We start from the raw sequence: 13,232 nt of genomic DNA, 5'->3' as shown, positions 1-13,232 counted from the left end.
AAAACATACGGGTCGAATTGAGAACCTCCTCCTTTTTTGAAGTCGGTTGAAAAGACTACATTTTGACTGTTATTATGCTTTCACGATGTTCAAAAGCACGTATTTAACCCAAAATGGCTCTATAACTATGTCCTAGCAGCATAATTGTTTTTTTTAGAAATAAGATTATTTATAAATAATAGTAAGAGCATTTAATAAAAAACAACAATTATTTATTTAAAATAAATAGAGCTTGTAAACAACAAACGAAAACATATCAAAAGCAATTCATATCCTCAAGCTTAACACATAAAAGTATTGACGCACCTTGTCGTTAACTGAATAACAAAAATTTCAGCACTTAGCCCAGGCAATATCTCTCAGGTCTGAATTTCAGTGCCTCGTAAATATTCTTTATTCGAAACTTCTACTGAAAGAACTTTAAAGACCTATACAGGGTGGGCGAGCGGCCGACTGACAATATTTAAATTATGCTAATGTGGCACTAAAAGAAAATAACAGAATAAACTTGAACTAGACTTTGTTTCGAGGCCAGTATTTATAATTGTATTTTTCTTGAAGAAAGATATAAAGAGCGGAAAAGAGTTTTAATATTTTGAGCTCCATTGTCTTTATGACTTGTACAGTAAAAGATAAGGGTACAGACAATCTCAGTAGAGTAGCAAAGTTTTGTTATAAAGTTAATAATATTTTTTGGAATAATTATTCTGAATTTGTTATCGTCACTGTCTTCGGATGTTAGTTTATCCAGCCGAAATCAAAGTCGCAATATCTAGCAAATATAAATTCTACAACCCATGTTGGTGTTGTTGTATTCCTAGTCCGGTATACCAAGCGGCGACAAAATAGTAATTAATAATATCTCACTACTATCACCATACCAACGACCTCATAAAGGCAGCAGGAAGGTGCTGAATGCAGGCCGCTACCAACCGGGCGATGTGGAAATCATTGGGGGAGGCCTATATTCAGCAGTGGTGAAAATGATGATGATGATGACAGTCACCATACACTCCAAATCGTAGCATGATTACTTTAACTTTTAAAGTTAATATATCTCATCTTCAAATTCCAAAACACCCTGTATAGACATAGAGCTCTGATTGGCTTTCATCGCTCGTGTCGAGTTCCGTCGTCATGGCAACCAGCTCCTGTTTTCTGTTTGAGCTCTACTTTTGCAAAGTTAGGCCGTGATTTCATACATTTTAAATTCCCCAGCTCACTTTTAAATTGAATAGAAGAATGTTTTTAAAACTTTCAGACACGTTGTTTCATAACAGAGGAGTTTTAAAATATGCGATGTGTGTGATTTTGAATATTTTCACTTGTTTTAAATTCAGGCTACATTTTATAAGTAGCAAAATCGTTCTTATTAAAACTAGCTAGCTAGTACAACCTTACAATTATTATTTAACTGTGTGGATTCGCTCCCGTCGTGTGAAATCAATCTACCAAAAATCTTTCAAAAACACCATGGATATTAATTATTTACTCAAGAGCCTAAGAAATAAGTAATATAATAGAAACGGTATGTTACCTTAATTTCCTTTCCTATGAATTTTTTGGAAATAAAAGAATTTTAGAAAAGTAACTACCTATATTTATTTTGGCAAAACACTTTATCATTTGTTTACACAACACACACGTTCACTGAATACAAGACAATTAAACGAACCCTAGCAGAACGTGGTTGGAAATAAAAAAGGAAGAAGAGTAAAATGTAATCAGTCACAGCAGCAAATCAATTGTCTTCTCTCGATAGCAAAGGCATTCTAGCACACCAATGTACGTTCAGTACAGGCATCGTCAAAACTCTAAGCGATTAGGCCTCAGCCTCGAACTTAGCGGGCAGCGGGGCGGGAGCGGCGGCGGCGCTGGAGCGGGGCGGGCAACGCAGACCCGTTCTCGAAACAAGCGGGCAGCTCGCGCGGCGCTTTAGCGGCGAAGTGTTGTGTTCGGGGTTGTGTTGTCGAGATATTTGTTTTTATTCGCAAACGAAATGTCTGAACAACGGCGACAATTTTATTTCGATTCAAATTTATTCCTAACGCTCGATTTATTGTGGGCAAAAGAAGGAGTGCGCTGCCCGCTCGTTGCCCGCTCCCTCGCCGCTGCCCGCTCGTTGCCCGCTGCCGCCCCGCTGCTGCGCCGCTGTTTTCGAGAACCGGTCTATTTGATTTTACGCATAAGATCCTGCTGCTCCCGCGCCGCCGCCGCCGCCGCCCCGCTGCCCGCTAAGTTCGAGGCTGAGGCCTTAGAGTCTATGCTCAAACTAAATTATTCGACACCCGCCTTAGACAGTTTAATTTTTCAAGTATTTATTTATAATCATCAAAAGACGTCTTGACTGGTAGCCTCAATATGGTCCCGGTCAAGAGGGCGCGCAATCCGCAATCTTCATCGTGTTGGTTCCCGCTGAAAACCAGCTTCTCGACATGGCGCTTGTTATGTCGCGAATATAGCTGAGCGGACGCCTCTTCAGCATAGCTTGTAGTTTAATGTTATAAATGTACCTACTGTATTTTTATTTTATTTTTCTATGCTGAATAAAGTATTCTTATTCTAAAAGTGGTTATCACTTAACGTGTATATTTCAGAGGGGATTGAACTCTCTCCCAACGTATGGCTTCCTTTAACCTTAAAGTTTTCGTTTGCCTCTTGTTACATAAAAAAAAAGGGGTCAGATAAATAGGTAGGCATTTATTGAGTATTTTTGCTCCATTTTAGTCTGATCTCATCGTCATTACGGATTAAATGAAATTGAGATGAAATGCAGAGTTATTTCCAAAAGAAGAAAAAGATAAGATAGATTTTTAAATGGCCATGAGATATCTACGTCAAAATTCTTGTAAATAAATACGTGAGTATTCTTTCCTTATTAAGAAGCAGGATAAGTGAGAAAATAGTCTCAGTAAATTGTTTTATTTTTTTATTTTATTTTAACATGACTTTAAACCACACCTTACAAGTTGTAAATAAAAGATTTCTGACAAATTTTCAAAAGTTTTTACATTTTCATAACCCACTTGTGACCATAATACAAAGTACCCGTACAAAGAACACACACAAACTAGGCAACTGTAAGCTTCCCGACCGTTACTAACTCGCAAATAGAGGTGTGGAAACGCTGGAATTTTCCATTTTCCAGAATCTGGAGCCAGCGTGGAATTTCCGAATTCGTCGGCAATTGACGCAAAACAAGTAAAACAAGGACGTTTGGTGTCCGTACATGTGTGGGGCTGATACAAAGCTAGAATACGAAACTATACAAAAATACGATACCATACATGTACACAGAATTTTCTTCTTTTCGTGTCGAAAATTAACCTACACAGTGTTAGCCCAAATCACTGCCACAAGAGTGGCGTTGTCAGCAGCATTCATCAAATCCTCCCACACACACACACACACACACACACACACACACACACACACACACACACACACACACACACACACACACACACACACACACACACACACACACACACACACACACACACACACACACACACACACACACACACACACACACACACACACACACACACACACACACACACACACACACACACACACACACACACACACACACACACACACACACACACACACACACACACACACACACACAGGGTAAACTCAGAATGATAATCAAATCAAATATATTTTATCCAATTTAGACCACTAGTGGCACTTATGAACGTCAAAATACAGTAAATTAAAAAAAAAGGTAGCCCTTACTGGGCATTTTACTCATGACTGTCTCCTTATCTTTTGGGCCATACCATAGTACGTTCAGTCGTCATAGTGCGTTCTGTCGTCATAGTACGTTCTGTCGTCATAGTACGTTCTGTCGTCATAGTGCGTTCTGTCGTCATAGTGCGTTCTGTCGTCATAGTGCGTTCTGTCGTCATAGTACGTTCTGTCGTCATAGTACGTTCTGTCGTCATAGTGCGTTCTGTCGTCATAGTGCGTTCTGTCGTCATAGTACGTTCTGTCGTCATAGTACGTTCTGTCGTCTATACAAGGTTTAAGTTATTGCAGTGATGAATATTTTGCCCTGTATATTTGACTCTCTCTCTCTCTACACCATCTTGACAGTTAAAACTGGTGGTTCGTTCTCTCCAATACAACGTGCTTGCGGGTTCGTATCCAACTGGAAGCAAAGATTAAAGAACATGAGTATTTAAGACAAAAAAGAAATACAAAATTTGGAACAGTACAGCGATGGTCTTATCGCTACGCTAGGAAGCGATTTAGTCCAGACAAATTGGTGTGATGGTGAATTTTTGTTCATCCTACTAATATTATTTAATGCGAAAGTTTGGATGTCTGGGTGTCTGGATGTTTGTTACTCTTTCACGCGAAAATGAACGGATTTTGATGAAACTTTACAGTATTATTGTTTATAACCCAGAAAAACACATGGCTATAATATATGACGATATGTGACAAACTCAATTTCACGCGGGTGAAGCCGCGGGCAAAAGCTAGTAGATAATAATCTTTAATTTTTGTCTTAGATAATGTATCATTACTAAACCTCTCATTAGTTATTATATCAGTATTATCATAGCTATGCTATTTGCGTACGTTCCGCCATCTGCGATCGACTGAACTAAGTCAATATTATTTCTCGTGAAATTATAGTGAGCAAACACTTATGGAAATGTTTGGTTTGTCTGTCGTCTGGCAAGTTTGACGTATACTTTAAGCCCAGCATTGGAGGGTTGACGTAAAGCACATCAGACTATACACATTTATTGCAAATTCGCCCCTATTACAAATGCATAGAGACCTGTAATTACCTTGATGTGCTGTCGTTTGTACTTAGACCCGAGCGTTGGAGGTTTGACGTACAAAGAACAGCTCTGCAACGTAAACAGCTGCAAAAGAAGCCACAGCTGTAAAAGCAGCTGTAATAAGTGCGATTTTTCAATAAAAATCTGATGTGCTGTTACTGTACTTAAAATACCATTTTGGTGAACACAATAATTATACTACATACAGGTGATCTTATTTAGTCAAGTGTGTATAAACAATTTGGCATCATAAATGAGCAAATGGCAAAGTAAAGTGCTCTAAAGGCCAAATTATTGAAAATACATAAATGAATTTGATGGTTTTATTTATTAATTTATCTGCTAGGCCTCAGCTCCTTTCAAGCAGTGGAAAATAATAATGCAACAACAAAGAAGACAGAACCAAATACATTTTTTTTTAGACCATTAGGTTATTCTGGTTACGTTGTTGTAGATTCTAGGATGCATGCCCTCTAACCAAACTACACAAAGTGATTTAACACTGTCCCTCTTACTAATAAAAGTTATTCACTCGTTGAACACTTGTTTAAAGTGACGTTTAGTATGGAAGTATCACTTTAAACTACCTACTATTCAACGAGTGTGTAACTTTTTATTGGTAAGGGGGTATGTCTTCTCTATCGAACCCAGAATCATCCCAGTCGAGGTTCTTCTTACCCTCTCAACACTGGATCACTAGGCATTATAAAAGTCAAATACGTTTACCTACCAACCTAACGTATCAAAGTTCGATCCCAAATTATCCCGTTGGGGCCTGACGGGTCCCTCTTAGCATTCCCTCCGTAGAGGCGCGAGCCGCTAATATCGGCAAAATGTAAATTTCCAATACTTTCCAAGTATCTGGGAGTTCCATTTGGAATATTCCAATATTTAAGCGAGGACTGGAAGAAATTCCAATCGGATTTTTTATTTTGTCGTTAAGAAGAATAAATTTAAAGTTATCCTGCTTTTAAGGTTAAAACTAAATTTTCTTATAGTAATGGTTGTATTATGACTGTTTTTTTTTACCCGACTGCGCCAGAAGGAAGGTTATTATTTTACTATTATGACTGTAACTGCGCCCTGCGTGCCCAAACAAATGCACGCTGGAAGATTTAATCCCACCAAAAACATTCTGTATAAAACTAGCCAAGTCTCGATGGAGCTGCTTGTTTATCTCTAAAAAGTAATGAAATCTAGACAAAGTCGTGCCAAGTCTATGGTTCCTTACTGCGATTTCTTTATTATTATAGTTAATGTTGTGTGACTTGGCCGTTGAAGGGTACAAAACCAGGTGCTCCATGACACCTTTGCACCAATCTGTCACCAGAACCGCTACCCATTGACGATGGAAAATAAATTGCCACTTGGAAAACGTTGAGCGTATTTCAATAATACTTAACCTATGATTATCTTAATAAAGATTGTTCAACGGCCAAGTCACACAAAATTAACTATAATAATAAAGAAATCGCAGTAAGGAACCATAGACTTGGCACGACTTTGTCTAGATTTCATTACTTTTTAGAGATAAACAAGCAGCTCCATCGAGACTTGGCTAGTTTTATACAGAATGTTTTTGGTGGGATTTCACTTCTTTTTGTAGAAAGTGGCATAATTATTTAACGTCGTCGTCCTTTAATAAGAATTATCGACATTTTTTTACGATATTAAACACAAATTAAGCTTACCTTTAAAATGGACAACGAATAAGAATCGTTTTAATAACTTAACCTTAGCTAACCTCACGATATAATAAACGAAATCGACAAAATGCAAATTACACAACATTCAACTTAATCGACGGGGGGGTCTAGAAAGGAAAAAAAATCTGGACACCGCGGTGCAGAAAATCGACACTCAAAGTGCTAGCGCCATCTACCGGTAAGCGGTACAGGCGAACACCACGGTGCCAGTGTGGCGCTAGTAGTATTGATTATGAATGTGGTGTTACTCCAAATCTTCGATTTTCCTAGTTTTTATAGTTTTCCCTTTATGTGGCCATTAAACCCTAACTCTGTACCAAATTTCAGCTCTCTGAGTTTATGGGAAGTACTAGTTCTATTTTGATGATCATCAGTGAGTGAGTGAGTGTCATAAATGCGAAACTTTGCTTTCGCTTAACTTCGGAACTAAATGACCTACAGACCTGAAATTTTGGATTTTAAGTATGTGATTATAACCTACTAGATGACGAAAATTTCTGCGTTCTGGTCTTATCCAGAGGTTCTCAAATAGGGGCCTGAAAATGCGGCGAAATGGTTCCAGTAAAGGATGGTACGGCAGTGTTTGCTTCGCGCTCGACTTGGCGGGGGCACTGCCGTGCCCCCAGATTAATGCTACTGACAACGCCACTCTTGTGGCGGAGTTTTGGGCTGACAACAAACCTACTCATGTTTGTTGTCTCCACGACAAGAAGAAGACTTGGGCTCATTCTTCTATTAGACGGGTAATGCTTAAATGCTCTACATATTTTGCGTATCATTTTTGTAATGTGAAAAGTTGGCGTGGGACTAAACGACACTTCATTTCTTTAATATGACCTAGACTTTGTTCCAAGAGTGAAAAAAAGGCACAAAGCTGGTATTACTTCCATCCTACACTAGGTAATTCTTGTATTCACAAACATTACTCTGAGGTCTCACAGTGCGCATGGACGCACAGGGTGACACACGAACCAATCATAGAGCTCTATTCAACGCTATGCGTTTGATTTGCTGCTTCACATAAGCAAGCATCGTTTGTGAAAACGGGCGTAAACATCAACATTGCTGTCAAATTGTACACGACGCATAACTGAAAATTAGAAGGAATTCAACGAGTCGGAATTTGGGAAACTCTATTACCTACTTCTACTAAAAGGTACAATATTACAAATAGTTGTATAAAGATGCAACGGGGCGTCTTAGCTAGCTCAGCCTGACACCCCGCTGTTTAGTACTAAGTCCCAGTTCGCTTTCTGCGATGAGGGATGTGTACCTATCTAGGATGCCTACAGGGATATTCGACCAAGGAAACGCACAATCAATAACACAATGGCACTTTATAATCAGGTTCCACAATAGTTTACTTATTCTAGTTTCACTGACTCTAAATTACTATTATTTGAATAATGAACAAGTTATTCCACAATTGCAAATCTACTACGACAAGAGGGATAGCGACGCGCCCGGTTCGCGTCCCGAGACTAGTTTACGTATCCGCGAGAGGGGCGGCGCCGCGTCTTTCCGTTCTATACATGGCCAGAACGCACCCATAGGAAACTGCTCGTGTATATTTTGGAGTGCTCCTTTGTAAATCTGTTCCTACAAACTATACACGAATTTTGCGTACTGGCTGTGTATAGTTCGCATTGTGGATGCTTGCGGCTTCGATCCAAACTATACTACACTACTTACACTTGACATAAATAATATTATGAATTTAGTTTGATTTTGATGTAGTACCTACCTAAAATATGGAATTCTATTTAAAGTGAAATGTATTTCATGTAACACATTATTATTTTACTGAATCAATATGAAACTATTTTTTTAACACTTGTAAGTAGTTTTTAACCAACTTAAAAAAAAGGTTTTCAATTCGATTTTTCTGTATGTACCTACGTTACCGCAGAACTCCGTCAATTATGAACCGACTTTCAAAAATTTTTTTTTGTTCGATAGGGTATACTCTTGAGGTGGTCCCATTCTCACCAAGTCAGGGTCTGATAATGGGATCCTAGGGAAATCGAGGGCAACCCTCAAATTTTATAGGCACGTATATCATTTTTCATGTTTTATCTTAAGTCCTGAAAATCATCATCTCATATTGATGAGCTTCACTTATATTTACCACTTTTTATAAAATTAATTATGCAGAAACCACAGCAGAGAAGAACACTTAGATTATTGTCTGTCATTCGTTGCACTGGTCTGGCCTTTCGAAAGAGCGCATGTCACAAATCAATTGAAATCCAACCTTATCAAAAGGCAATATGATTTAAAGCTAAAATCTCGTTTTACTTACATTATTGTACTGCTACTCATCACTAGGTGACACTAAACACATGATTCAGTGTATACAACATCTAATGCAAAGTAATAAGGACCATAGTTGAAAATCACTGGGCAAATTACAAATTCCGAAGTAATAATTCCGCTACTCTACAGTAGATGTCACTAAAAATTTAATAGATTAAATTGATTATCTATTACAAATGGTTTAAGGTTTATAATTCAATGATCTCGGCGATAGAATGAATGTTGGGGTAATACACTTTATAAAAGGAGTATCGATATTTTACAAATACTATTTTGTTTGCTATTTTAGATAAGTATTGAGCTCTGTCTAAAAGAGTTTTCCATTTCCTTTAAAATTATGTTAAATAATAGGCCTGAAATTATTACTGCAATTTAATTGTCTGGATCTACGTATGGTCGAAAAATCGTTTGCAAGTTTTGAAAATTTACATTTATACGTACAAACGAATAGTGAAAGTTAAATAAAAGCTATTAATAAAAAACTTAACATAAAAAAGTTCAACGTAATAGGAAATGATTTGAATATATTTATAAGACACAAAAATTGAACTAGGAAAATTTATCTTTTAAGTCTGTCGTTACATTCTGAATTCTTATTCCTCGCTCATTTTGCTACTGCACCATAATAATTAAAATACATCACTTAATCGATAATTTGACGGGATCTACTTTAGGACATCCCTGGCTGAGTAGCGTAGCGAACGAAGCAGAAGTAAAAAAAATTTACATGCTTATCACATTTTTTAAGATAGTCTATTTCTAGTGAGTTAAGAGAAGATTATTTTTTAAACGTGTGTGTAACACACTATTTGTCGTGCTTCCTTTACTAATTTTAATAAAACAATAAATTTATTATGTTCATTTATTTTTTACATTTATTTTATTTTATTACTACCTACTTATATTTATTTTAAACTTGTATGCACATAAAACAGTGTACATAAGGCGGACTTAATGCCTTTCGGCATTTTTAACTAAAAACCCTCTATCAAAATAACGGCACGTGCCGAAAGATGATTCAGTGTTTAAAGAAGATACGCGGATATTAATTACCATGTAATAGAAAGAGAGGTCAATAAATCAAAATGTCGAATAATACAACTACATACTCACATATTGTAATAGCACACTCATTCCAACATTTTACGTCACGCATGATCAGTCCGTATGCGTACTGGCTATGTATATTACGGAATACGATCATTTACCTACGTCACTACAAACTATACACGGGTTTTTGCGTACTGGCAGTGTATAGTTTGGAGGAGCTTAGTAAAAAAAGTATATTCCAAACTATACTCGATTAGTTTCACACCCTTGCGTTCTGGCTATGTATAGATTGGAAAGACGCGGCGGCGCCCTGTGCGAGGTTTAGCGAGTGTTAGTTTGGATACTTATAACTAGGGGGGTAGGACGTGGTTCAATAGCTCGAGCCAGAGACCAAAGTCCTCTGATGAGTATGATACCACTGGGAAAGGGCGTCGGACCTACGTGGCGAGGGGGTATGAAGTTCAGGAAGGGTGGCAGCGGGATTGCTACCGCAGGTCGGGAATGAGTATCACATGCACTACTCGGTAAGGACGAGAACCGATAGGCTATCAACGATAGAACGTCTCGAATCGACAATTAGATCACCTGACCGAGTTAACGAGGTATCGAATCAAGCCAGAGTCGAACAGTTAGGGTTAGTGGGAACAATGTGGATAGCTATTCGCTAGGGACTCTGTGCAATGCAGCCGAGGGAACGATAGACGCGCGCGCGAACGTCTGACTGTTGCAATGGCTCCCGAGCGAATGCTAGGCGCCCGCTTTTTTTTTTTTTTTTTTTTGAAGGGACGCGCGCTGGTAGCTTGAGGAGCTTTTCCAGCTTCACCGGGCAGAGTGGCGAGTACAGAAGGTACTCTAGCCGTTTGGCGATCGTCGGTGCGCGTGCCGACGAGGCCGAGTGTGGGCTTCGCGTAGCGAAGCCCAGGCTCGTCCGCGTCGGTCGCAGACCGACGTTCGCGATCGGGCCGTATCGAGCGCATAAGGCGCCCGATCAGTGGCGAACCCAACTAGAGGGTTGCCCACCGCGGTGTTGGACCAAAGTCCAGCCTACGACGGGCTCACTCTAGTGGGCCCGATCGAGGGGACTACGGACGCGGCCTGAGGGCGCCACGGTAGGCTCGGACCTCGGCTCAGGCCGTGTCCGGGGGACGGATAGGCAGGCGCCCGCGGTCGCCGCCGTCTCATATATTAGCTCGGTCCGTGCGGCGTGCGGCCGCGCAGCCGTAGGGTTGTCAAAATCTCTGCGCTCGGTGCTAGGGCTGTCGATGCGTCGCGGGGCGCGTCACATCCTCCCTTGTTTTGGAGATTTTTACCTGGAAAAATCACAAGTCTGGTACATAAAGGTTCTTCAAGAACAACCAAAAGTCATGTCAATAATAAGTTATTTTTGGGTAACTTCGTGGCGAGTAAAAATTTAAATGTAAAACATGATTGAATTTGTACTTAATCGTTAGCCCAATAATAACTCTCTATTTAAAACATGACGGGACATTAATTATTTACTTATAACAATATTAGCTAACTTGGTCTTGAAACAATGTTATTAAGGTACCCTTAATTTTTTTTTGCTTACAATGAACTAATTAACCGCTAATTTTAGTTAACTTAGTTTTGAAACAATGTTATTAAAATACCTTTAACCTTTTGTTTACAATTAACCAATGAACTAATTAAACGAGTTGTTTACTTTGTTATTACGAGTATTCAATTATTACTTGAAATATTTGTTTAATACAAAAATAGTATGCATGGCACTTGTTATTATTATTTCTAGTTTACTAGTTTAATTATTTAAATTACCATACTCAGAATAGGCATCTGATTAATGTTAATAATTTCTATAATTATTAAAAGTTATACAAGACAATGGCAGTTAAGGGGTTAAGTTTTAATTACAATAATATTATTTCTTAATGTAAATGGAATGCAGCCTGGCGCGGCGCGCAAACATTAGGCAGGTAAAATCTAGTTATGAGTCATCTAGTAAGCGAGTGCTGTTGATCGCCCGTGGCGTATAGAAAAAATACGTTTCACTGATAATATGCAAATGAGCTCGCTCGGTGAATCGTTCTTGGAATGTTTGTTTACTATTTAAAGTTATCGAGAAACTGGTAGTACTATTGACGCGTAGCAAACCGGTTTGTTATTTATGTGAGTTTAGGTTGCGAGTTACGAGTAATTAACAATGAGGTTTGCGTCAATAGTTATTTAACGAGATTAAATTGAACAATTTACCGATTTAAAATATACAGGGTTACTATCTAATGATAATTAATACTTATAGGTTATTGATATGTGATATTTAGCGAGATTAAATTCAAGAACTGACTAATCTAGATTATACAGGGTTATTATGTAGGTAATGTTAATTAATACTTATAGGTTATTGATATGTGATATTTAACGAGATTAAATTCAAGAACTGGATGATCTAGATTATACAGGGTTACTATGTAATGTTAATTAATACTTATATATTATTGACTTGTTTTTAAATACTGAGAAAGTTACTTAAACGAGAACAGACTAGACAATTGCTATGTACTTTAAATACTGAGAAAATTACTTAAACGAGAAGTGACGAGACATTTACTATGTACTTTTTATTTATCTATTGGAAACGTGACTTAGGTATAAAGTTAAGCTACGAGTAAATGTTACTGGCCTTGTTCAGCTGGATCTGGATTTGGCGGTGCTCGCCTCTTCATGCCGCGCCTCTTCTTTCTCCCCGGCCGCCTCCAGGTCTGGTCCTCAGCTCGGGTCGGCTCCTCTCCAGGGCCGGACTCGCGCCAGTCCAGGTCTTGTGGGTAGTCGACGGTGCCGCGGTGTCGACATCGAGGATTTCGGTCCAGTCTGTGGACCGGTTTGATGATCTGGGTAGTGATCTACTTGGGTCTGTAGACACTGCGTTCCAGGGTTTGCGTGCGTTGCTAACTTGGCAGATTTTGCAGTTCTTGACGTACGTTGACACATCTCTGTACATACCGGGCCAATAATATCTCTGTGATATTTTGTTCAGTGTTTTCGCTGTTCCTAAATGGCCTGCGGTTGGTGTATCGTGGTTTTCTTTCAGAATCTGGTTTTTTTCATTGTTGTTTATGCATAATTTCCAGTCTGATGATGTTTCTGTTCTTGGTCCGTATGCGTGATTTATTATTTTCTTGTATAATTTGCTGTTTGACATTTTATAGTCCTTGTTTCCGGTTTTTTGTATTTCTTGAATTTTCTTTTGGATCCAGTCTTCTTTTGTTTCTTGTTTTAAGCGTGATACGTGTTTATTTATTACTTCTTGATTTTTAGGGTTCCGTGAATAGTCTATTTTCTTGATTGGTTTTTCGTGTGCGATTTTGATCTTGTG

At 38.6% G+C, this 13,232-nt stretch overlaps 1 protein-coding gene across 1 annotated transcript; it reads right to left on the bottom strand.

The window, feature by feature from the left end:
- Positions 1-3,798: 3,798 nt before the first annotated feature.
- On the bottom strand, positions 3,799-12,857 carry LOC135083002 (polyribonucleotide nucleotidyltransferase-like). The gene is made up of 3 exons (XM_063977764.1): positions 12,838-12,857; positions 12,540-12,727; positions 3,799-4,022 (listed from the first exon to the last, which is right to left on the bottom strand). Exons 1-3 carry the CDS (start codon positions 12,855-12,857, stop codon positions 3,799-3,801), a joined length of 432 nt encoding a protein of 143 aa, XP_063833834.1.
- Positions 12,858-13,232: the final 375 nt, after the last annotated feature.

Source organism: Ostrinia nubilalis, chromosome 22 (assembly GCF_963855985.1).
Source record: "Ostrinia nubilalis chromosome 22, ilOstNubi1.1, whole genome shotgun sequence".
Taxonomy (NCBI): Eukaryota; Metazoa; Arthropoda; class Insecta; order Lepidoptera; family Crambidae; genus Ostrinia; species Ostrinia nubilalis.
The sequence above is the reverse complement of the archived record's forward strand: the minus strand, read 5'-3'. Positions and strand labels throughout refer to the sequence as shown.

Coding starts and splice junctions, on each gene's coding strand:
- LOC135083002 (XM_063977764.1), bottom strand. CDS start 12,857: ATGTACAGAGATGTGTCAAC. Junction 12,728..12,837: donor ATGTACAGAGATGTGTCAAC/GTACGTCAAGAA, acceptor ACCGGTCCACAG/ACTGGACCGAAATCCTCGAT. Junction 4,023..12,539: donor TCCAGATCCAGCTGAACAAG/GCCAGTAACATT, acceptor AACCTTGTATAG/ACGACAGAACGTACTATGAC.